This window comes from Equus caballus, chromosome 1 (assembly GCF_041296265.1).
Source record: "Equus caballus isolate H_3958 breed thoroughbred chromosome 1, TB-T2T, whole genome shotgun sequence".
Lineage (NCBI taxonomy): Eukaryota > Metazoa > Chordata > Mammalia > Perissodactyla > Equidae > Equus > Equus caballus.
In genome coordinates, this window is record NC_091684.1 from 187370539 (window position 1) to 187397875 (window position 27337).

The window sequence follows — 27337 nt, forward strand, 5'->3', positions numbered from 1 at the left end:
CTATGATAGGTTTGACATATAAAAACCACATAAACTGAAGTTTTATGAAATTCATGAGCCGGCTGTGATCAAATCTTGCCATTTTACCCATGCTATTGTTCTTATCTTTCAGATTTCTACCTTATTTATTTTTATGTCTTATGTGGATTATGTAACTTATGTATATATTAGTCCATCTTGTCTTCCCAGCTGATTGTGTAATTTATAAGAATAAGAGTCTGGTTTTGTGAAAACCACATGAAACAAAAGGTGCCCAGTTCTCTCTGAGGCTGGTTGAAGCAACGGGAAGACTAGACTCCTTGGAATCAGACTGACCCCAGTTCAGACTGCAGCTGTGACGCTTCCTACGACTCTGTGCCTTTGGCAAGTTACTGATTAGCCTCTCCATGTTTACTTTCTCCCATGTAAGATGTGAATATTAACTAATTTACCAGATTATTGTAGGGATCAGAGATAAGGTATAAAAGCACCTAGTATATAACTGGTACTCAGTAAGTTGTAGCTGCTATTAATATTTGATTATTTTTATCTTTATGAAATTCTTAAACCTTTGATAATGTCAGAAGTCACGAAAAGATTTTTGTTCTGTTTAGCTTTTAATTAAAGTTAGTGGCTCAGTGTTAATAGATTTTTAAAAGGAAAATAAACAGGAAAGTGAAAGAAAAAGTTTGGAAACAAAGTATTGGATGATGAGGAAAATTACTGTTGACATATATATATTTATTAGCACTAATACCTTTTACTTAAATGTGAATCTGAAATAAAAGAAATGGGATACAAAGGATTTGGGCTTTAATCTAATGTATACGTGTGATAAACCGTCATGTAGACTGTCATAATAGCTTCAAGCCTGTTTCCTTTGCTTCTCTGTTGGTTTTTACATAATGTAAATGTAAAGCATGTCATTTTGGCGTGATCTCATGAATTTGGAACTCAGCTGTGTCCTATATCATGATAAAATCTCCAATGGTTGACCCTTTTCCCTTCCCCTCCTTTTTTGACATCACTGTCACCATCATCACCATTGATGCTGTTTTTATTAGGCACTTTATAGGAACTGTGCTAACATCTTTAAAACTCAAGCAAGAAATATTTACTGAAGGGCCATTATGTACTAGACACTGTTAGACACTGAATATACATCAGCAAATAAGACAGAAATTGGGATTTGAAACGTTTCATCTGCAGTCACTTCTCATTCATAAGACACCATTGTAGTAGGTGGTGGTTAAATGCTCAGACTTTGGATTCAGACCTTTGTTCTAATCTTTTTATCACTTATCATGTGTAATTGACAGCCTCACTAAGCTTTTCTTAAAACCTACTTTATAGGTTTTTGTGACGTGTAAGTGAGATAATGTTTATGAAGTGCTTAACCCATAGAAGACATTAAGTCAGTGGTAGTTATGATGATAAGATGAGTGATGCCACCATCTTGTTTTCTCAAGACTTCTTGATCTAATAGTAGGCATATTCAAAGTGTACCTAATGTAAATAACTATCCCATAGCTATTTATATATAGTTTTGTTTCACAAAGAATTGGTATGTATTTCTTTTTTAGAACTAGTTTGTATTTTTATTATTTCATTTTATCCCCACAGTTCTTAGTTTTCCTTGATTTTCAGATTTAACCTTATTTAGAAAGTTTGAAAATATGAAAATTATTTTTTTAGTCTCTACAAAAGAGAAAAGAAAGGAAAAATATATGTTAACTAGGTCTTATTTATTTAGGAAAAGCTGAAATGACCAGCTTATCACGTATGTGTTAACAGTGGAAAAAATTTATCTCATAGTAACTGTTTAGGACTTTTTACTGTGTTTTAACTCATTAAATTATACATGTGTATAATATTATTTGAAAATTATTGGCACATATGACCTTCAAATATGAGGGGATACTTTAGAGAAGGACAGCAGAAATGTTGACTCTCTTTGTCTTCTGGGTAAGTATCTCTTCTCATCTAAAGAAAATGATTAAACCACAAACGCCTGATGATTTGTTTCACTTAAATTGAATTTGGCAGTGAGAAATAGTATTGTACAGCCTGATTTACATCCATTAATTTACTCTTAGGTGAGTGATGTGGTTATAACTTTTAAAAATAACTTGTTCAGTTAAACCTTTCATTCTTCCTAAACAGTCTCAGTGGGCGTTGTCTAGTGTAGTCTCCTATTTTATTAGTCTGTTACATTTGCAGTGTACACATAATGTTTAAATTTTGCAGAAAAGAGTCTTTATTTAAATAGTTTTTTAATGTTATTTTTGTGATATTTAAAATATTTATATTTCTTTAAAAGCCTTATTTTTCTATTTCTTAAATGCTCAGTTTAGAGTCTCTGCTTTCTATGTTAGTTATTTTTCCTTCTTACATGTCATCCATTAAAGATTAGCTGTGGAAGGTTGGAGCATGGAGAGATTATGAATGACAGAACAACTCCTGTAGAATAATAATCAGTTTTTGGTATTTAATGCTGTTTGACTTTTGCAGACACATTTCTTATTAACCTTTGGTACAAAGAGAAATCCAGGTTCCTGATGTCTCATGGAGAAGATGAATTTGAGATCCTCTTCCAATTAAACTGAAATAAGGCCAATATTGGGTTGTAGCCAAAAGAACTCCTTAGTGTCTTAAGTCTCGTGTTTATAAATCTGTCTGTCTGTCTGTCTGTCTGTCTGTCTATCTGAGTTTACATATAATTCAGTGGTTACGTAATTTGCTTAGCTTACCGTACTGATTCTGTGAGCATTTTATCTGCTTTTTCTCTTTAAACATAGATTCTTTTCTGTTCACTCTAATTTAGACTATTTTGTAAATAAAAAAATACTGTCAAGCTCTTCTTATTACAGAGAATGTTAATTTGTTTTGGTAGAGGGGAGAGGAGTTCGATTGTGATTGTCCAAAGCACCTGGACATAGAATCCCTGAAGCTTACAACCTGTTTCCCTTCAGGTTAATATGTAAATGTGGAAAGTAGAGATATGTGATCTACCATTAGAGCAAATATATTAAGACATCCAAACTAATTAACATGAGAAAAGAAGACTTGTTGTGTAATGGAAAATATTTACAATGTTCTCTTATAAAATATTATTTGTTACCATAGATCGTATCTCAGATGATGTCGACCATCTAATGATTAAGAACAGGAGTGAGTGAGTTCTATGTATCAGAAGAATAGAAAATGACATAATATTTACTTTTAAGAAATAATACACGTTGGAATTCCATCTTTCTGTATATATAATGAACACTAATAAAATATAATAGCCTTTAATCTAACACTTAAATGCCTTAACAGTATTAAATTATAATTGGGCGTTATCTATATACCTATCTATCTATGTATTTTACTTTGGAAGGAAAAGAGATTTTAAGAATATGACCAGTCATTTCAGATAAAAACAGAAAGCCCCGTCTCTGGGAAATACAGCAGTTAGAAATATTGATAGGTAGAATGTTGCTTATATTATTATCTTTGACTGCAGAATCCCATGGGTTTGGATCAGGATTAACTATAACAACTGCCGGGTCAAATAATGCTTGAGGGTAGACTATGGCCAATTTTGTAAGCTCTCTCCTAGAAAACTTTGTATTTTTCTGGAAAAAACAAAATAAACATTGCGTAAACAGAGAAACCGTTATGCATTGTAGTAACCAACAATTGGAAATATTTTATTAGGTATGGCATACTGTGGAATTTAGCATGATCAGGCATTTGAGAGCATATCATGTAATTAGGGTATTTAAAACATAAAAATAACAGAAAACTTTTTAGAAAATGATTGACTTTTTCCACATGTTTAACTCTAAAAAGGAAATTATCTTGGAAAAAGTTTAGGTAGCAGTTATATTTCACAAAATTTTCATATTGGTATTTATTAAAATTTAAGGTCGATAGCTGTGCAGAAAATAAGTTAAATGCTTCTTAAAATGGGTTTTCAAAATTGCATAGAATAAGGGGCTGGCCCAGTGGCGTGGTAGTTGGGTTCACATGCTTGGCTTTGAAGGCCCAGGGTTTACAGATTCGAATCCCTGATGCAGACCTGTGTATTGCTCACCAAGTGATGCTGTGGTGGCATCTCATATAAAAATAGAGGAAGACGGGCACAGCTGTTAGCTCAGGGTCAATCTTCCTCACAAAGAAAAGTGCATAAAATAATTGGTATTGATTTTAATACTTCAGGGATAAATGTATCTCACATTAAAAATTGTAGCTCTAATATCAGATATATTAAATGTAAATAGCATATTTTTAGAAAGTGTTCTTATATAGTCAGAGTTATCTGTATTAAATACGTGTATAGAATAATTGAGTTTTGCAAAAAACGTTTTTGTTTTAAGGTTTTGCTACTTAAGCTTGCTATTTTATATGATTTTCTAATTTTTAGCAATTTCTATTCTGTTGGTAAGTATGAATTTATAGCACCTTTACAGAGGAAAATTTTAAAACGTGTATTAAGAGCTTAAAAAACTGACGTTTAATGCAGTAATCATACTTCCAGGAGTTTTCCTAAGTAATTAGTTATGTATATACGTAAACGTCTGCGTACAAAGATGTTCATTACAGTGTTGTTTATATAGTGAATAATTGTAAAATCTAATATTAGGAGCATCTTAGTTCAATCAAATATGGCATAGCCAAATGATAAAATTCCATGCACTATTTTATAATTTTGAAGAATACGAAAGAATATAGGAACATAGTCTGTTTATTTGAAATATACCACAGAAAGTTACAAAACTATGTAAAATGTTTCTGTCTCCATGTTTTGCATTGAGCTTGTATTTTTAATCAGAAAAATTTTTTTACAAAATAATCATATAAAATGTTGAATATTCAAATCTGCTTTTAGAAAAAACATAATAGTCTGATCTGTAAAAGAAGTTCTGAAGTAATAAGTTGATGCCAAAAATAGAAGCATCAAACTCCTTGGAGTAGGTTGGTTGATTTTCTACTGATGTAGGGCGCATACCACCTATGTTTAAATTTTCAATAACCAATTTATGCAAGGAAAGAGAAATTAAAATTTTTAAGGAAATTAAAAGGTGACATAATGTTTATAGTTCTGGAATGGATATGTGGTGGTCTCATAAAACATTTTCATATTTGCAAGGAATCCCTTTAACATCAAATAAAGCAATAATAGTAGATATTCAGACAATCTGAAATTCTTTCATATATAGTAAAGACTTGTCTTAGGAAACTATTATCTATGTTATACTTGTTGCTTAGAATTCTGGAACGTAAATTGTAGTCAGTGATTATATATTTCAAATTCATATCTTAATGATTTCTTCTTCCCTCTCTTCAGCCTTTTCTGTTTACATAACTACCTTGAGGATGTTAACACATGGATTATTTTTCCTGGGAAATGTCTGTCCTCCAAATTATATTATTTAGAGACTCATGATCCAGTGTTTAAACTAGAATGTTTTCCAATATACTGTCTCACTTCTACTGTATTTTAAAAGTAGTTTGAGAAGTGTAGAATGTGGGTTTGTCAATAGACTTGGGTTCTACTAAGAAAATATGTACTCTGTCTTGACTCAATAAACTCATACTTAGTATGGTTCAGCTTCTTCATATTTACTCTTGCCCATATTAGAAAACAATTAGCTTACTAAACAAATTTGAGTATTTGGGGAGGGACGTGATCCTCTCTGAATCTTTCTCATTTGACTAGGAATTATAGGATGTTTGATAACCATGTTTAAAAATGGAGATATCCAAATATTATTGTAAACACCCAATGATTTGTTTTACCTACAATATAAGTATTTTACTTGGTTGGCTTACATAGTAGCTAATAATATTTGTTAATGTAATTTAACTGCTGTGAACCTTTACTGAACAAATATTTAAATTTATTCAAGTCAAAGAAAGAGAATCTCTAATGACTTTTGTTAAAGCTTCTATTTAATAGTTAAGGAGAAAAGTTTGTATGACATACGAGATGCAATTAACAGTAGATTTTACATTTAATAAAAAGAAAGAAGCATGCGTATTTGCTTTATTCATTCCATCATAATTTGCATTAGAGCTGTGGGTGTTTAATGAGCAAATTCCAACTAAAATGCTATATTGATTTTCTGGTGAACTTTGTAATAGTCATCTACCTTGGAAAAGCTCAGTGTTTACAATTAAGTTTTCTTTACTAAAAATGTTTGAGAGTTGCATATTGATCCTTCAAAAGTACTGAATTCTAGAGAGAATCAGATTTTTCATAATCAACAAATTTCGCATGTAACCTAATAGGTGTTAATAATTATCATTCAGTAATACCTTTATTTTTGAAGAATTTCTTAGCACTTATAAAATGTATAATCAGATTTTATGTGTGTGTTTTATGGCATTTTAAAATTTAACCTTAGAATACTCAGAAGGCAGTCTCCTTTAAGTACACACATTATTTAAGTCTTTAGAGTTGATAGAGCATTATAGAGGAAAAAATGTTTTCTCTTGATCACACAAGACCAAATAAGCCCTTGATGTAAGGCATTTACATTTAAGCATAGAGATAACTACACTTAGTATTAAAGCCCTTGATATTGCTAGCCTTACGTCTTTTATCAGTGTTAGTGTATGTAAAGTGGAACACAGCTTACAATAAATGTCACTTTATAAAGATCTCACACACTACAGAAGTGACAGGAAGCCTGTTGGCATTTAAAGTTTAGTAGTTAGTATTTTAATCTTTCAATATGCCATAATATTTCAGGGCGGTATGATATACCTGTTAATCTGTACTTAGATGAGTGTTTAGCATCATTTTGTCCATCCTATCTGACCTACAAGTTAGAAGTGTTTTATAAGTATTTAAAAGTATCTTAGAATATCATGATATGTTTTACAAACTATTATCCTTATAGTATGCAGTGTACAATATAGAATGGGTTCTGAATAATTTTTCTTTGAGTTCCTGTTTATAAATTTTTTCATGCTAACGAAAAAGGCTAAAAAGTGAGGAATTTTGAATAGTCTTTTTTATATATATAAATGATCCGAATTAAAATCATATTTTTAATAGTGTAGAAATAAAGCCACATTGTGAGTCTGGATTGAAGGTGGAGACATTAGTGGTGGCACAGAACTAATGTTTATTGAGAGTCCACTTTATTTGTCTTAGAGCTTTCATATATTATCTCTACTTTTTTCCTAACAGCCACAAATGATTGTGGTACATCCATTTTATACACCTGAACTGTGAGTAAAATAATTTTAAAAATCTGCAAAAACAAGTGACCTGACTTGAGTATGATAACACCTTGGATCTGAATCAAAGCCCGTATTCTTCCTAATACACCGTGTTGCTTTCTCTAAGCTGTTACGATTATCCTTCCTGGAAGGAGATTGTATACAATTAGAGGGGAAAATAAAGCTCATTATTGTGTCCTACATCATGGGCAGAAGTTTCTTTCGAAACAGCGAGATGCATTATACATGGTAGCAGAATAGTACAGGCACAGACACCCACATAGCAGCAATGATACTGCCTTGATAAGAAAACTGGAAATTGTGCTGAAAAGTACGGTTCTTCCAAAAGCTGTGTTGATAGCAAGAATGTCTTCACTTTATCTTAACTGTTGATTAAAAGCACTTCATTTTATACAAGTAGTTTCCAGTTGCCCCAGCTCAATTTGTCATATAGTTTGTTTATTCATTCTTCTGTTGATAGAAATTTGTATTGTTTCTAGCTTTGGGTTATTATAAATAAAAGTGCTATGAATGTTTGTTTTTAAGTCTTTGTATGAGCATGTGCTTTCATTTCTCTTGGATAAATACCTCTGAGTGGAATAGCTGAATCTTACAGTAGGTGTATGTGTAATTTTTTTAAGAAGCTGACAAACTGCAATTGTACTGTCTTACCTTCCTGCCGGCAATGTATGAGAGTTCCAGTTGCTCTCCATCCTTGCCAGCATCTTTAATCAGTCTTTCATTTTAGCCATTGTAACAGACGTGTGGTGGTAATCTTGTAGCTTCTTTCACTTCTAGTGACTCAAGATATTGAGTACCTTTTCTTGTGGTTATTTGCCATCAGTGTATCTTCTTTGATAAAGTGTCTATTTGAGTTTTCTGCCCATTTTTAAATTTGGTTTTTGTTTCCTTATTATTGAACTTTAAGAGTTTTTAAAATTATGTCTGGATGCAAGTCTTTTTATCATATATATTCTTTGCAGTTATTTCCTTCCAGTCTGTGGCTTGTCTTTTCATTTTCTTATCAGTGTCTTTTGAAGAATGCAAATTTTTAATTGAATTAAGTTGAAGTCCAATTTATCAATTTTTTAAAGTGAATTATGCTTTGGTATTATAGTTAAGAAATCTTTACCTACCTAAAGTCACAGAGGTTTTCTTCTGGAAGATTTATATTTTTAGGTTTTGCATTTGGGATTGTGATTCCCTTTGTGGAATGTAAGGTTGGTTTACCATTAAAAAATTAATCAAAATTACCAAGATAACAAACCAAGAAAAGAACAACAACATGATCATCTCAAGTCCCACTCTGCTTTCCTATTTCAGCTCTTATATTCTAAACAAATAGCTTCTTTGCAGCTTATTTAATTCACATTTATTGCATTTTTGTGCCTTTTATCGGTGATTTCGCTGTTTAAAACATCCCCAAGTATAGTGCTGAAATGCAGTCTGGTGTTCCCTAAGCTCAAGAAGGCTGTGATGTGCCTTATGGAGAAAAGATGTGCGTTAGATAAGCTTTATTCAGCCATTAGTTATAGTGCTTTTGGCCGTGAATTCAGTGTTAACAAATCAACAGTATATATTAAATAAAGTGTCTTCAAGCAGAAACAAACATAAAACAAGGTTATATATTAGTTGACAGAAATGTTGGTCAGTTTCAGTTGGTTAGTTTTTCTCTTATTATGGGTTCTAACTTTGATTGTTTGCATCCCTGGTAAGTGGATGCCATGATGAATTTTACCATTTTGGGAGCTGGCTATTTTTGTATTCTTATAAAATATTCTTGAGCTTTGTTCTGAGATGTACTTATGTTTCTTGGACACAGGTTGCTCCTTTTGGATCATGCTTTAAAGATATGTAGATGTTGCCAGAGCAGTGTTTAGTCTAGGGTTAGTCAATCCCCACTGCTGAGGCAGGACCCTTCTGTGTACACCATCCAGTACTTCATGAATCGTTAGGTTTTCCAGTCTGGCTGCTGGAAACTTGCACTATTTCTGGTTTTGTGGAGCTCAGGACGTGTTGCCTCTACTCCTTTCAGATCGTTCTTTCCCCTGCAAGACTTAGTTGATGCACTTGCTTGTGCGCAGTACTCAGTTGACTTCTCGAGGAAGACCCTCGGCATGTCTCTGAAGTTTTCTCTCTTTGCAGCTGTTTTTTGTCTAATGGTCTGTCTTGTGAAATCTAGCTGCTTTGGTGTCCCTTCCCTCTTCTCTCTGTCTCCTCAAATTGTGCGATCAGCCGGGCTCCTACTGCATCTTCACTTTCTGTGCTCTGTTCTGGAAACTCTCAGTATTTTAAGCTGAGCCCATCGTCGTGCTCAGCTCTTTGTTTTCCTGTCTCAGGTCACTGTTCTTTCCTTCCTTATAGTCTTGAAAGCTGCCATCCCATGTATTTTGTCCCTTTTAAAAAATTGTTAAAAATGAGAGGATAAATCCAGATCCTGTTAGTCCATCTTGACCAGAAGGACAAGTCTCTGTTGCTTAAAATCTAATCCCAACATATACCTTCAAAAATTTTAACATTTACGCTAACTTTTTTCTACTATTCACTGAATGTTTTTCTTTACATCAACTCACCTTTTTAGCTAGATAAACATATTACTTTTATGTAATCCTCTTTATTTAGTTTTAACATATAAACACAAGAAGTACACAAATAACTGTGCAGTTTCATGAACCTCAGAAAGTGAAGGCGCTTGTGTAACCAGCACCTAGATCCAGAAACCAAATGTCACCAATATGCCAGAAGTGTCCCTCATCCTCCCTTCCAGTACTACCTCCAAAAGGTAACCATTATGCTAAGTTTAATAACTAGGTCATTCTTTTTTATGTTTTTGAATTTTAAATAAATGAAATCATAAAAAATTATCTTTTTATGGCGTCTGGCTCAACAATACATCTGGATAACTTAGAGAAATTTAAAATTTAGTTGGACATTAAATTAAATGCCACTAGGAGAAATTTTAGATCTAATGTACAGTCAGCCCTCCATAACCACAGGTTCAACCAACCCCTGATGGAAAGGCCTGCGATGGTTGCGTGTGTACTGAACAGGTACAGACCTTTTTTCTGTCATTATTCCCTAAACAATCCAGTATAACAACTATTTACATGGTATTTACATTGTATTAGGTATTGTAAGTAATCTGGAGGTGATTTAAAGTATATGGGAGGATGGGCATAGGTTATATGCAAATACTATGCCATTTTATGTAAGGGGATCCTAGATACCAAATCTAGGACAATCCCCCGTGGACACTGGGGGACAACTGTACTAATTAGGTTTTTCTAATGTACATTAAAATACGTAACTATTAAAAAATATGTTTCACAACCTCTATTTTGGGAAACATTGTCCTAGAGGGAATATAGTGATAAATGATGCTGGGAAAGTAGGCTACAACTAGACTCTAGTTTTCCTTGAATGCCAGGTTAGGACTTTTTTTCCTTTGGAATCTGTGTGGCAACAGCGAGGAGAGGAGTAACCTGTTTATCTTCAGTTTTATGAAGGTCACACTATGGATGGGTTAAGGGAGTGATTAGTAGGTCATTTGCCCTATCTTTCTCTTTAAAATTCAGTACATGCATAACTCTTAGGTTCTCTCATTTTACCCTTTTGGTTATGAATTTAATCCATTTTCTTTTTCATTTGTGTTGCCCTTGCCTTGGTTCAGGATTTCGTTGTTTCTTCCCTGGATTATGACAGTATTCTATCTCATATTCGGTTGAGGGGCATGTACAATCCAACCTGTAGCTTTCATCTGACACCTGCCTCTTCTACACACACTCTGTATGCCAATCTGAGGGAGTTTCCTTCTAAAACACAGATCTGATCAAGTTGTTCCTATCCCAGAAGTCCTTTAGTATAATATACAAACTCCAGGATGATGTGTGTGTGTGTGTATATATATATATATATATGTGTGTGTGTGTGTATATTTCTCAGTAACTTAAAGTTCCAAGGAATGGGTCATTTATTTAGGCTATTGATGTGAATTCTTGGGTAGACTACCTCTCTGGTCTCCTAACTGGCCTCTGCTTCCATGCTTGCCCGCCTCTGGACTATTTCTCACCCAGAAACCAGAATTCCTTTTCAAATATCAACGTGATGCTGTCATTTCCTTGCTCAGAAGCCTCTGATGGCTACTCTCAGATGACGTCTGAAATCCTTGCTGTGGCTTACAAGGCCTAGGGTGAGCTCCCAGGTCCTTAGTCTCTATCACTGCACCCTAGCCACATTGCCCTTGCTGCGACGCCCCTAAGTCTTCTGGGACCTTTGCACTATTTTTTCTTCTGCTTAGTCTGCTGTCAAATATATATATGGCTTCTCTTCCTTGAGTTGATTGTGCTAAAATGTCACTTATTTAAAAAGGCATTTTCTGACCATCCTTTCTAAAATAGTCTGCTCTGTTCCCCATCAGATAAATCACTCTTTTCTCTCACGCAGCCTTGTTTTGCTTCAAAACTTTTACTACTGTCTTTGTCTGTCAGTCAGTCTGTCTGTCTGTTGATCTGTCTATCCGCCTACCCAATTTTTGGCCTGTTTTTCTCTCTACTTTCTATTCACCTGTTATGGAGTGTATTCTCCAGGATGGCGGGGACTCTTTAGACCACTGTATTCCCATTCCTTAAAGGTGGATGAATGGCTGCCACAGGAGCTTGCCGAATGAATGAGTGAATATATTTCTCTTCCCTCAGGCTCAGCTTCTTGAAAGTGGTTTTGGCCTTTGCTTTGCCATTGCATTTTCCATTTTATGCTTTATTATGGAACGATATAGTTGATTTATTTTCAGAGCTTGTTTCTTTTCTACCCCTTATAATTTAAGTAATACAAAAATAACTATCCTGATTATCTGTGTATTAATCTGTCACAAACCTTAGCAGAAAGCCAATGTTTCATGAACTAAAAGAACATTTCAAACGTCTTTCCTAAGCTTACTTTGTGGTTTGACAGTATAAATAAAATTTGGTTCAGTTATTTGGGTATTTGAGCCCCTTTTCGTCTAGCATTGCAGTGATATTTTAAAAGTTATATGGGATTTCAAGTAGAAATCATGCTTGAGAAATGATAATTTCAGATAACATCAAAGCTGCCTATACAGTCTGTGCAAACCTAGATGATGCTGTTTGCATTATAATCTATCTAAATGGTGCTCCCACACCAGCACAGTGCTGCCTGTGTACTCCCCTCATCCCTTTTCCTTTCCTCCCCTTCCACCATCCTACTGAGGTAACTGCTATCCTGAATTTGGTGTTTATCATTTCCATGCTCAGTTTATTATTTTTACTTATTATGTATATCCATAAATGTAGTGAAGTTTTACTTTGCAACTTGCTATTTTTGCCACAATTTTATTTTTGAGATTTGTCCTTTTGTCTATAGTTAATTGATCTTAAATGCTGGGTAGCACTCCATTTTGAATGTGTAGTTATTTATTCCTCCTTCTGTTACTGGACAATTGGATTATTTCTAAATTTTTGCTATTATATAATGCTGCGGTAAGCATTTTTATATATGTTTCCTTGTGCACATGTGCAGGAATTTCTCTAAGTGCACACTAAGGAGGAGATTGGCCAGTTTAATAGGCCAGGCACGTCTTCAACTGTAATAAACAGTGCCAGATTGCTCTTCGGATGGTCTTAGAAACGTACATGCCTATCTGCAGTACATGTGAGAGTTTCCTTTATTTTGCAAGCTCACAATATTTGTTATTATTTGGCATTTTAATTTTTGCTTTTCTGGGTGTGAAGTGTGATCTCAAGTTTGCAGTAGCTTTTTAAAATACTGTTTTCTCAGGTGATTGATAATTCAGTTGAATAAAATAAAATAATTTTTGCTAAAAGTATGCATTTCTCCTTTATTTTCTCCAATTAATTATGGATTATGTATTTTGGTAGCTCTGGTTGAAGAAGTATATTTTGCACAGAAGGAACGTGATGAAGCTATTATGTCTCGACTGCAATTAGCCAATGAGGAGAGAGATGAAGCAATTGCACGAGCCAAGCATTTGGAAATGTCTCTAAAAGTGTATGTACATATTTAAAACTACATATAATATTGGGAGCATTTATAAAGTGCATCCATTATGTGGTAGTTACATATTCAAATATATTACCGATTCTTGTATGTTACACTGGTAATTCCGCATCTCCACAGTCTTTTTAAAAAATCTGGCATGCTAGTAGTTTTCATGTCAGGGATAACAGTCACTGAAAAAGGAAAAGAAATGCACAACACTCTCGGTACAGTTACTTTCTTCACTTCTTCATGGTTCTGTTGTTGATGTCCTTACTCCACCTTCCTTTGTCACTCCTCTTTTCTTCCCTGTCTTGTGATCACTTTCTTGATTTATTTCAGCTCTCTGGGTTCTTTCACTGCTCTCTGCTTAAGATACTCATCTTGTTCTTCACTACTTTTTACTTCTTTAGCTGTGGCTCTTAAACCTGGGTGACACCTGCAATAGAGTAGAACCTGAACTTCTCCCTTTTTTCAAGCTCCTAGATGATACAAGTCATGCTAGTCTAAGGAGTTTGCTTTAGGGGGAAAGGCCCTAGAAATATGCTACTTGTAAGACAGATAGAATGTAGTAATTGTAATGTTTTATGGTGATCAGTGTACTTAATGTGTGTTTATTCTGCCCCACGTTGTGCTGGGCTCTTTGGGGCATCACAGTAAAGTACTAATTACAACATGGCTCATTAGAGAGAAAAAACATCAAATAATTACATGACAGTATTGAATTTGTGATTAGATAATGTGATTTGTTTTGTGTTTAGGTTAATGGCTTCTCTTTTTTTTTTTTTGAAGACTTATAGAGACTCACTATAAAGCATTAAACTCATTGAAGAATAAAAATAAGCAAAAAAATGTACCTATATTCCACACTGACTTCTCCCAAATAACTATCTTTGTCAATAGGGAGACATTATTCCAAGTGTTTTCTTTGCTTATATACTTAAGCACTTTATCTGGAAGGATGGGTGGTTGGTGCTTGAAGGGATGCATGCACAGAATTAATTTGATGACAACCAAATCATTCTCTGCATGCTGTTTTATTGGAGAGGCCTTATAGTGTAGTAGTCAAGAGCACAGATTCCAGACCTAGGCATCTGCCTTTGAGTCTTGGCTCTGTCACTTCCTGGCTGGACAGCCATGAACAAATTACTCAGGGTCTCTGGGACCCAGTTTCTTGTCTACAAAATGGGTAAATAGTGCCTGCTTTAATAAGTTGTTGTGAGGGCTTAAGGATTTAATAAGTATTGAAAAGTACCTGGTTTGTAGCAAGTGCCATATAAGTGTTACTTGAACTTAAGAGTAATAATCAATTGAAGTGAAACTGAAGAACTTGAACTTCATGCAATGCTTTCTCTCAATAAGATATGTTAATTCCCTGAAGACCCTTCCAAATTTAAGAAAAGAGACCATGAAAAACATTAAAGTGTTGGAATCATCAAGTTTTTTAATGCAGTTTTAGTAAAACACATTGAATATCGTTTGACTCTCAGCTATGAAATAAACAGTTTTAAACTCCTCCTTTTTTCTTTTTCTTTATAAATTCTTTTTTTTTTTTTTTTAAAGATTTTTTTTATTTTTTCCTTTTTCTCCCCAAAGCCCCCCGGTACATAGTTGTATATTCTTTGTTGTGGGTCCTTCTAGTTGTGGCATGTGGGACGCTGCCTCAGCGTGGTTTGATGAGCAGTGTCATGTCCGCGCCCAGGATTCGAACCAACGAAACACTGGGCCGCCTGCAGCGGAGCGCGCGAACTTAACCACTCGGCCACGGGGCCAGCCCCTATAAATTCTACTTTTAAAATATTTGTAAAATTTGTGTTAGATTCTGTAGTCGAAGTGTCCCCCTGTAATCTTTATATTTAAAAGGATCGAATGATCATTACTGGAACTTCCATCGTACGTGGCATTTTTATGCTTGAGTTCTTAGTTGTGGGGAATCCCTGGGTAACCTAATTTCATTTTCAAACAGTTTTTTGAGGAAAGGCTCAGAAATACTTTATTCTCTGATATAACATGCTCCAGACTGGCTGTGTGTTATTCTTATATTCAAATTGGTTATGAATAAAGTTCTTAGATCAAGTATTTTGTTATAAACACTGTAAACATGTTACTCTTTTGTCTTTGGACGTTGAGTTTGGCTGAAAAGAAGTCTAAGGTCAGTCAGAGGTGTTTTTTCCCTCGCTTAGAGGTCTTTTGCTTTTTTCACACCTGGATACCTGAAGGGTTCTTCCTTTATTCTTGAAGTAGAAGAACTTAATCGGGGTGTTTGTGTTGATTATTCTGTAATAACATTTTTGGGCACAGCACACCTTTCTAGGAACTGTTTGATTCTTCTTTTATTTAAAAGAAATTTTAGATTTGTGAATTTTTTATTCTACTTTTTACGTTTTCCATTTTAGAGACTGCAGTTATTCTTATTTTGGGGCACTTTTGTACTTATCTATTTGTTCAATAATTATTTTAATCCCTGTCTTTTTCTCTGCATTCACTTTGATAATCTCAAACCTCTCCTTTCTATTAGTAATTCCAGTGGTCACTATTCCCGTCCATGTTCTTTTTAGTTCATTTTGTTTGTTTATTTATTTATTCATGGTTCTTAACTTGTTTCCTTAAGTTTTCAATTTCCCTTTTCATTCACTCTTTTGTTTTGGCATCTTCTCGTTGAACTTGGTTTCATTGAATTCATGTTCTTATTATGTTACTGTAGAATGCTATTGATGGGAGAAAAAAAATGCTGGTAGGAAAGTTTTCTTCTTTCCCTTGGTTTATGTTGTCTTTTATATTATGATCTTTACCCCTTTTGCATGATGTTTTGTCATCTGTTTGTGGTGTATTCTTGTTGACATCATTTCTCTTCGTCTTGCTCATGCATAAATTGTCAGGAACTTTTCTTTGTTTTGACACAATGCAAGTGAATTTTCTTGATAAACATTTCTTATTATTTGAAACCTATTTGCCTTCACCTGTGAGCTGCAGTTTCTTGCCCATGGTGCTTTTTGGCCACCTTCCTGTACAGCCCTAGGCCTAGGGGCAGTGGTGTGGGGATGGAGGTTGGGAAGACCTCCCTGAGCATGTAGGCCCCTTCTGTTGGAGGTTCTGTCCTCTACTTAGGGGATTTTGTTTGGTGTCTTGCACTGAGGGTTCATTCTATTTGGTTGTCTTGTGTGTTTTGGTTTCTTGGAGTATTGCTTTTAGGCTTTATTTGTTCCACCAGTGTCGTAGAAAATGGCCAGCCCTGATGAATTGTGTTTCCTCCGTAAGGGTAATGCAGGCTTCTACTCAGGGCTTCCTTTACTTTTCTCTGGGTTATCTACTCAACTCATTGATCTCTCGTGTTATTTCCAAACTGTGTGGTATTAGTAAAAAATTCTTAGGATTTGGTGAATTCACTGTCTTTTCTCAATACCTATTTCACGTGTAAAAGGAAAAGTTAGATGAACCTGGTCAAAATCTTCGTCTCTGCACTCTACCCTGTCCCTCTTTTTAAAAATTCCTGTGTGATGTCCTACTTCCTTCACTGTTTAAATAATTTTTATCTTCTGTTCACGTGGTTATATGATGGAATAAATAGATTTCTGTGTTCAAGTTTCACTCCACCATCTGTACTTGGACTTCCTTTGTTTTTTTTCAAATAAACTTTTTATTTTAGAATAGTTTTAGATTTACAGAAAAGTCGTGAAGATAGTACAGAGAGTTCCCGTATAACCCTCACTCAGTTTCCCTTATTGTGTATATCTTCCCTTACTATGGCACGTATGTCATGGGGGAGAAAGCAACATTGTTACATAACTGGTAACTAAACTCCACACTTTATTCAGATTTTACCAATTTTTCCCTAGTGTCCTTTTTATGTTCCAAGATCCTATCCAGGATTCCATATACATTTAGTCACTGTGTCTCCTTTGCCTACTCTGGTCTGTGACATTTTCTCAGACTTTCCTTGTTTTTGATGACCTTCACAGTTTTCAGGAGTACTGGTCATATATTTTATAGAATGTCTCTCACTTTGAATCTTTCTCAAGTTTTTTTCATGATTAGGCTGAGGTATTGGTTTTTTGGGACAAAGACTACAGGAGTAAAGTGCCATTCCCATCACATCATTTCAAAGTTATATGTTATCAACATGACTTACCACTAGTGATCTTAATCTTATTCAGCTGGCCAGGTAGTGCTTGCCATGTTTCTCTACTGTAATTTACTTACCCACATTCCCCTTTCGTAGCTCCTCTTTGAAGCAAATCACATAAGTGCAGCCCATACTCAAGGATGAGGAGTGAGGGTGTGGGCTGGGAGGTTAATTGAGCTCGGCTTCCCACAGGGGAGAATATCTTCATAAATTATTTGTATTTCTTCAGGACAGGAGATTTGTCTCTTCCCCCTCTATTTATTTATTTTGTTATTTATTTATGTCAGCATGGATTCATTGATATTTATTTAATACTTTGAGTTATAATCAAATACTGTGTTGTTTACTATTTTATTGCTTGTAGTGTTCCAGCTTTGGCCATTGGAAGCTCTTTCAGGTTGCCTCCTATTTCCCTTCGACATGTCTCTATCCTTTGGATTTTTGAATACTTTCTGGTACGACAAGATGCTCCAGGGTCATATTTTATAGGGATAAGTAGGGATGTGCCCCACCCCTAGAATCAACCATTCCTCAAAGAACCCTGGTTCCTTTTAGTGGAAAATGGTATTAGAAACCAAGATCTGGTTGCAGCATGTGCTCAACATGTTGCTGGGTGTGACTACTTCTTGGCGCAATCAACAGAAAGAGCCAGGAAATATATGTGTGTATACTAACTGATGTATACACACATATCCGTAATTATTTAGATATCTATCCATCTGTATCTTTATTAAGCTAAACCTGAACTCATACTGCTGTCCCTGATTCTAATCCAGTACCACGTAATTCATTCTAACTTTCCCCTTTCTCTTATGTATGATTTCCCTCTCCAACAGTAGGAAACCCAGCTCCCAACCCCCACCATCCATTTACTTATTTGTTCTACCCTAGTATCCATCATAACACTTTCAGACTCATTAACCCATACTGCCACGAGAAACAGCTTTACCAACTAGAGTACACTGTCGATTTATAGCTCCTTTAGTCTTATAGTTTTCAATCGAAATACCACTTTCCAAAGTTACTTAGATTGTCTCTTTTTAAGTGAGGTTATGCCATGCATTTGTAATGTAATCAGACTCCTTTTCATAGTCTACATACTGTCCTAGGATCCTCTGGCCTCCTGGCGTTTACTTTTTCTCTAGTTTTTGGCGAATTTGAATAAGGTTGCTATAAGCATTCACGTACAGGTTTTTATGTGGACATATGTTTTCAAATCAGTTGGCTAAACCTAGTAGCATGATTACTGGGACATGTTAAATCTATGGTAACTTTAGAAGAAACTGCCAATCTCTCTTCCAAAGTGCCTGTACCATTTTGTATTCCCACCAGCAATGAATAAGAGTTTCTGTTCTTCTCCATCCTAACCAGCATTTGGAATTGTCTTTCTTGTTTCAGTTGTTAGCCATCTCTAATGACAACTGATATTAAGCATCTCTTTATATGTTTATTGGCCATCTGTATATCTTCTTTGATAAAGTGTCTGTTTAGATATTTGACCAGTTTTTCAAATTGGGTTGTTTGTTTTCTTCTTGTTACTTTTAAGATTTCCCTATATATTCTGGATATAAGTCCTTTAGCAGGTATGTGGTTTTCAAATATTTTCTTCCAGTCCATGGTTTGTTTGTCTGTCCTCTTAATAGTGTGTTTAGCAGAACATAAGTTTTAAATTTTGATAAAATCCAATTTATTGATTTTTTCTTTCATAGATTGTACTTTTGGTATTGAATCTAAAACTCGTTGCCATATGTAAGGTCACACAGATTTTTCTCCTGTGTTTTCTTCTAGAAGTTATAAATTTCATGTTTTGCATTTAGGACTGTGATCTCTTTTGAGCTGATTTTTGTGTAAGGTATGTGGTACTTGTGGAGGGTTGTTTTTGCATATGGGCATTCATTTATTACAACACCTTTTCTTGAAAAGGCTATCATTTCTCCATTAAATTTCCTTTGCACTTTTGTCAAAAACCTGTTGACTATTTTTGTGTGCGTTAATTTCTGGACTTTCTGTTCTGTTCCGTTGATCAATGTGTCTATCCCTTTGCCAATACCACACAGTCTTGGTTACTGAATCTTTGTAGTAAGTCTTGAATTCAGATAACGTCAACTCTCCAACTGTGTTCCTTTATTATAGAATTATTTTGGCTCTTCTAGTACCATTATCTTTCTATATACTTTGTAGAATCAATTTGTTTATATCTACAAAAATGCTTCCTGGGGCCAAAGGTTTTTAAACATACTTTTCAAAGTAGATAGCGTTTTTCTTATTTCGGTAATGCTTGCATTATAACTTTTAAACTCTTGTTTGGGGATTTGCAAGTACAGCTAGATTCAGTTTATCAGCTACTGCACAGTGCTTTATGTACATGTAATTTATGACCATGAGTCTTGTTACCTAGATTGATCACCAATTTTATTCATGAAATTTCCTTCTGTGTAGATACTATTGCTTTTCAAAAATCAAATTCACTCCCAAAAGATAACAAATCGTTTTTTTATGCAATGTCACGGCTCCTTGAGGTAGGTCCTATTCATGCTTTGTAGGTGAAAAGACGTTAAGTGGTTGACTACTTGTCTAAAGGGTCACAGTCCATCAGTTACACATTGTAGGACTTGTCTATCTCAGACTTACACAGGCAGCTCAAATGTAGAATATCCAAAATGGGATTTATTAATTCATTCTTAAAACCTGATCCTCCTTAATCCCTTATCCTGATCAGTGGCGCAGCCATCTCCCCATGTATCCAAACCAAACTTCTTCCTCAGAAACCCTGTTAAATTGGTCCCTTAGTTTTGTCTGCTCTCTCTCTTTAATTGATAAGGATTAAATGGAGCCTGTCCTTCTTCCCTACTCTTTTAACCCTCCATTGTCTGTCTACTTTAATGTGTACATATATTTGTTAGAGTTTTTATTACAATATGTTAAAATTAGGGTTGCGTGAGGTGTAGAGCCTTTTTCATTTTGTTTTTTGTAGCACTTGTATTAAGGGAGAAATGGGGAAGGAAGGAAAAGAAAACTCTCAATCCCAAGCCTTTGCTTTTAATTAATTAATCCATTCAATAAATATTTATTGAATATGTACTATGTGTCAGGTACAGTGCTATTTGCTCAGAACACAGCACTAGGTCCCAGTTTAGTTAAGAAGATAGACATTAAGTAAATAATTATGTAAATACTTACAATAATAGTAATTGATATGAAGAATTATTTGTTCCTAGGAATAGTTTGAGGTCAGTTCCTACTGTATTATAGTCTAGGGTTGCAGGGGGATCAGGAACAACCATACATAAAAAGCTAGAACAGCAACAGAGAGGAATAGTATGTCTGCATAGTTTTAAACGGCACTGTGGAGGCTCCTTTCCACTCAGCTGAAGTCCACAGTTCTGAACTCTCAACAGTGCATTTTATGCTAAATTCTTGTTAAGGTAGAACCACTTTATCACTGAGCTATGCTTCACTGAAAGGCATATTGGGAGGCATTGAGTATAGGTTGAAAATTATATACATTATTTCATATCTCTTTTTGTTTTGACCCCTATTTCTTGCTTCCTGTATAATCTTCCAAATTCCTTCTGTCTTTTTTTCTCTCATCTTCTTTGCCACTTTGATCTACTTTGCATCTTTCTGTTATAATATCTGTTTTGTCTAATTATTCTGCCACTTCTCTGCCTTCTCTTACCCCTTGAATCTTTCATGGTTTTTTTTTTCACTTTTATCCAAAACTAGGAAAAAATTTAAAGATTCATGTTAAAATGACATATACACTTACTAAGATAGACGTGTTTGTGTATGTATATTCCAATTTTTGAGATCATGATATCTTTTTTCAGTCTCTTTGTTAGTGTTGGTGTATTTTTTAACATACTAGGTGTGGCACTGTGTAAAAATGAGACTTAGAGAATAAAAACAAACAATTCAGAGTTTTCTGATTAGCCGATCGCTAATCTCTTTTGATTTGATTTTTATCATTCGAGGTTAAAGTTTAGCTTCTTCCCACTGAACAAGGTGAATGACTATAGGTTCAGAAAGGGAAGAGGTGACATTGACTGATTTAGGGATAAATCAAGAAATGTGACATTTCATGCATGAGTCTTTTCACTTGGAGTGCAAGGTTGTCAGTCAGAATTTGCATGGTATAGGAAATCAATTGAAACTTGAGCCCATGGACATTTACTTCAGCAAAATTCTTACTGATTGTCATGGTTATGTCTGGCTAGGCTGTTATAGGCATAATTTAGAGTTTATGAAAGGTTGAGATTCTTTTGCATAATTGTAAATCTCATATTGATATATAATTTATAGTTTGCTATATTTCATATAGCAACTATTATTTTAAGTCTTTATTAAACTGGTAAAGCTTTATATGTTGTATATGCTGCTAATAAACCTTAAACCTAAAAAGTCATTTTATATGGAAAATTGAATGCCTTGTATAGCTGTTTCAAATTGCTTTCTTTTTTCTAAAGGTATGTTGTTTGTCTAATTTTTATGTTTTCTTAAATGATACAGGAAGTGATGTACTTATTGTAGGACTGAATTTAATTTTCTGAAAACCGCTTTTTTGATGATTAATCTTTAACTAGATTTTGAGTGATCCAGCTCAGAAAAATATGCCAAGCATACTTAATTGGCACTTACAGTGTATTAACATCAAAGATTTGGTCTCATTTTTCAATACTCTGTATCAGGGATCAACAAAGTAAGGACCTGTGGTGCAATTCCAGACTTCCACCTGTTTTTGTAAATAAAGTTTTATTGGAACACAACCACACCATTTGTTTACATATTGTCTATGCATATTTTTGCACTACAAAGGCAGAGGTTAGTGACTGCAACAGAGAACTTATAGGAAAGCCTAAAATACTATTTGACCTTTTACAGAAAAAGTTTACTGATCCCTGCTCTATAAAATCTAGTTGTGACTAAATTAAGATGTAGTTGATCTTTGATATCTGTGACTAGTGCTTCCTGAGACTTTTAAAGAAATACAAATAGAGAAATATAAATATTGTCTTTTTCTCTTTCCAGATTCATGTTTATATTGAAAGTTACTTGTTTCTATGTAAACTTTCAAATCTCAAATTAACCATTTGTTCATTTTTATTAAAGTTTTATTTTTGTCTTAATGACCATTTATCATGTGCTTACATCAATTAGGATCATAATAAAGCAAAATTGAGATCCAGATGCCAAGTGGTTGACTTGGCTCACTCATGCCCTGCATGTCAGACCTGGCACACTTACTGAAACATGATTCAAATTCATTCCTCAGGAAAGTGATAAATCATTGTATATTATGTACTTTTAAGGGCAATCACATAAATTATAGTTGGAATGCTAAATTCATATGCAAAGGATCTAGTATAACCTTTGGAAAGAAAATTTGACTTTAATTTTTTAGTAATTTTAGTGTTCTCAGGGAATTTTAATATTAGACCAAATGCCGTTATCTTAACTATACTCTCTTGAAAGACGTTAATTTAAAACATTTAAACTCTTTATTTGCCGCTCCTTAAAGTAATACCTCTTCATATTGCAGTACCTAGAAAAACCTAAGTACTACATAGGAATTCCATACACTTTTTGTTGTGTTGATTATTTGGAATATATAAATTAGGGAACCTACCTAAACTGTTGTTTTCTTCCTGATCATATGTAATTCTTTGAAATAAAAAAGAGATATTTATAGCTTGAGAACTAAATTTTTTTTGCAAAAGTTCCCAGTAATCCACCAATCTAAATGTTTCATGTCTCTTTTCACATTTTAAATGATCAAGTTTAATAAATTAATTGTGAAGTTTATAAAAATTTAAATTGAATCTTCTTTAGAAACTGCCATAATCCGCTCTTAGTCTGATTTCATCTAAAAAGAATAACATTAAGGTAAATATTCTGCACCACATATGGCTTCCTTAAAAATCATGTTCAGCCAACCAGTAACTGATAGTTAACTGATAGTTCTTCAGAGACTTTTACATGATCCTGAATAAGTGTAAGAATTTTGTCATCGTATACTTTTCCATGTATTTTTTAACTGCGGAAAAAAGAAGTGGTTATCTTAACAATTCTTGTGGAACAAGCTTTTATGAAGTAGGATATTTGAAAACTGTTATTATAAGAGAAAAAGATAAAAGATGAGAGTGTTTGCCCTTATTGAAATGTGAATCCAAGTGGACATTAATAGTTTGAGATACATTAAGTGTATATAATTCAAAATTACTACACCTTCCTGTTAACGTGTACTATTTAAGTTGTGTAGAGCTAGTTTTTTGATATACGTTTTTTTTTTCTGTTAAAATGCAGTGTTCTAAAATTTATACTTTCTTTCCATGAATATAGCAATTTCATTGAACTGTGGAGTTTGGAACAATTTTGTAACAGATTTATTGTGTCTTCTGTTGTGGTTTCCTAGTATCTTTCGCTTTTTCTGTGTGTGTGTGGTCAGTGGTAAATCACAGGAGCACAGAAGAGGGGGAGAAGCTTGAGAAAATGGGAACTTGGATATCTAAACTTTTTAGTAAAATTTTAACATCATTGAGACCATTTCTAAAATCTGCATCATTTCACTGTTACTCTTTGTGGCTTTTCAGTTAACTTAATCCAATTTAATGGTTTCCTAAAGAATATTATAGGCGTTTTCCAAGATATGTCGTTGAGAACTTCTTTCTTTACCTTTACGGCATTTCTTCAATTCACCGACATCAACAAACATTTCAGTAAGCACTGTGGCTCCCATAAGACAAAATGCATTTATGAGGGGAACCAGTTTACTTTCTTTGTCTTTAAATTGAATAGTTCTATATATGTAATGAAAAAGAGAAAATAACATTAGACATCTGAAAATATGGTCCAATTTTGGTCACCCTTTCTTTACAGTATATTTGTTTTAACAAATAGGTTGCAGCAGGAGATTTTCAGGTCAAATTTAGTGGTAATTGTTTGTCATTGCTTTTGAGGAAACATAGTTAAACTTTGTAATAAAAATACTTTCCATCTTTTATTTGTGATGGTGTCCAAAAAAAGAGAGGAAACACAGTTTCTGGTAAGAAGTGAGAGTCCGGGAATAAATACAATGATGAGAATGAGTGCTTCTATCGCTAGGGAACTTTCTTCATCTAAGCACATATGAACAATTGATCCTCGTAGTCATATATAGCAGTAAACATTAATAACTTAACAGTCTGAAGTCAGTGCAGAAGATATGGAGCATTATTGAAAGATGGAGTCGAGCAGGTGGCACTTTAATATGTTCAGTGTCATGGTTGACTCTAAAGACTAGTCGAATGAAATTACTTGAGGTTCTAAAGATTTAAAAAGCGAACTCATTTTGCTGCTCTAAGGAAATGCTACTGATCAGGCTTTCTGTGTCCCTTTTTTCTAGGCTAGAAAATATTAACCCTGAAGAAAATGACATGGTAAGCCATTCTCTGAGGAGATTTCTTGATGTCAGTCTTATATCTTAGAGGCTTAAGTTCAATTGAGTGGGTTTCAAGAACTAAGATGTGGGAAAAAGAAGAATTGACACACTAATAATGTACATCTTTGCTGCAATATGAAAATTCAATAACTTCACTCAGTCAATTTACAATTCACATGTGCCTATTAATTAAAACCCTATATTAAATAAAGTATATTAAAACTTCATGTCTGACTAACATATAATGGTGTTGGTAGACATTACAGGAATTACTGAACAGAATAAACAATGCAGACACAGGGATAGCTATTCAGAAGAATGGAGCTGTAATTGTGGATAGAATCTACAAGACCAAGGAATGTAAAAAGAGAATAACTGCCGAAGAAATGAATGCCGTGATGGAGGAGCGTGACGCTGCTTTGTCTCAGGTAACTGCGTGCATCTGTGAAAGCGTACGCTTACCTTTTCCTCCTCTTTCTTTATCATTACAAAAGGACTTCTCCCCACATAGTCTTAATTCACGTTAGTTTTTAGCATATAATTAATACTGCAATGATTAGATATATTAAAAGAATCATGTAGTTAGACCCTTCTTCAAAGACATGCATCCTCATTTATTAATAAAACCGTTAGCTTGTTATAAGAATTTAGTTATATTCTTTAAATTAATAATTTTTATACGAGACTTCTCACTTGAGTTGCAGTTTTGTGAGGGCTGAGATTGTGTCTTTATTACTATTTTATTCCCCATGCCTAATTCAGCGCCTCTTAGTAAACACTGGTAAATGAATCACATAATTAGTGTGTTCTTTTCTGAAGGTGACTTCCACCGGCCAGCTCTGCTGGAAACCCTGTTCCCTCCCTGAGGGCCCCCCCTCCGTTGCCGTCCACTCGGGTGGTGGTATTCCCTCCACAGCAGTTACGCCTCTGCACTCCGAGGCTTGTTCCTCACCAGTGTTTGTACATCACTGTTCCTTTTTTCCTCTCCAAACACCTCCAGCTTTGAAGCTTATGGCTCAGACTGTACCACCCAGTCCTGCTGCAGGCACGTACGCACTCCTATGTCACTTCCCTCATTTCTTAAAGATGTTTGGATCTGTTTCACTGTCACTTTCTTCAGCCTGTGCCTGTCATAATTCTTGATTTACATATCTGCGTGGATGATCCTTTCAATATCTTGGCCTCTCATCTCTTTGAATTTCTCTCCTCCAGTCATCACGTGCTCCACACTACTTCTGCCATGCACACTATGGTCATATCCTATTCTTGGTCATTATCAACGTCAGTTTCAAGCATCCCACTTTCTGACCACCACTTACTGTCTTTCCAGCTCACTTAGTCTAGAACTCTGACTAGCAATTTTTCCACTCCATTTGCACCTATTTCTATTGACCTCAGTTCCTCTTTTCCTATCCCTTAAACCCTTCATGTCCTCACTTCCCTCTCTACCCAGCTTATATTCATGACCCACCATAATTATCACCAACTTGCGAATAGTATAACCTCTCTTCTCCTGGCATTCTCTTCCTTTTGTCCTACTCACCTACCAAAACCTAAGCCTTATCAGCTTAACTTTCTGCCTGTTCTGCACCTTCACGGCTTTATATGGCAGGAGAAAATCAAACAGATTTGCCAACTGAACTTACATTAAATTCATGACTACTATCTTCAAGTAGGCCCTTGGTCTTACCCGTCACTCTTCTTGCCTTTTGTTCATCTATTCACTCTCCCCTCTAGAAGACTATTTTATCTCTTCTCCTTTTTCCTCAGATATCCAACCACTCCTCCCCGGTCGAAACAAGAACTTCTGTTTGTCCCCACCATGTCATCCACCAGCCTACCAGCATTTGCAGCCGCATGCTCTGCCCTCTCTACTTTGTTTCTTTTCTGCTGCATGCTTCCGTTTAAGGACAGCCTCTCTATTCCTACACTAGTTCGCATCTTTTCTCGCCTGCTTAAGGTGATCACTGAACCAACTATCACTTTTCTCTCCTACTTCATGAAATATTTCCTATTAGTTCATTTCTGTCACTGTCTAAAGTGCTTTGCTCCCTCCCACAGAGGCTGAGTGGATGTTCTGTGAGTCTTGGTCTGCTTGTGCCTCACCCTGGCCTTTTGATGAGGCTTCCCAGACTGAGGGCTGCAGTGTTCACGAGGGCCCTACTCCTGGCGGATCCTGTGTGCTAGTGTTTGTCTCCTCAGCGTTGTAAGACTGTGGAAAACTCCACTATTCTTTCCTGAGGTTTTAGGTCTTAGCTTTTTAACTTCAAGCCTTGTACGGGTTTGGGATTTAGCACATGGTATGAGGTGGAAACAAGTCTCAAGTTCCTGCGTTCGTCACGTTAGCCTTGCGTGACTGCCAGAAGCTTAGATCATTTCTCTGTCCTCCAGAAGGGGCCCTCTGTGTGGCCACGGCGTGATTTCTTAGCCCCCTCGCCCATGCCTTGGATCTTTAAAACTCGGGGAAAAAAGTGACTGCACATCTTCAAATCGTCTCTCTGCAGTTGACCCCTCTCCAGAATCGTAGCCACTCAGTCCCTGTCGTACCAGCAGCCCTCTGCTGCCTTTGAACAGGTGATTCTTGCTTT

General features: G+C 35.0%; 1 protein-coding gene across 27 annotated transcripts in view; it reads left to right on the forward strand.

The window, feature by feature from the left end:
• Positions 1-27337, forward strand: part of MIPOL1 (mirror-image polydactyly 1) — a 302394-nt gene that overhangs the window by 80816 nt on the left and 194241 nt on the right. For all 27 annotated transcript variants that reach the window (XM_023624241.2, XM_070274371.1, XM_070274338.1 and 24 more), the window contains 3 exons: positions 13092-13221; positions 24714-24747; positions 25007-25177. In XM_023624241.2, the coding sequence (XP_023480009.2) occupies positions 13092-13221; positions 24714-24747; positions 25007-25177 (335 nt within the window). The remainder of the gene's footprint in view (positions 1-13091; positions 13222-24713; positions 24748-25006; positions 25178-27337) is intronic.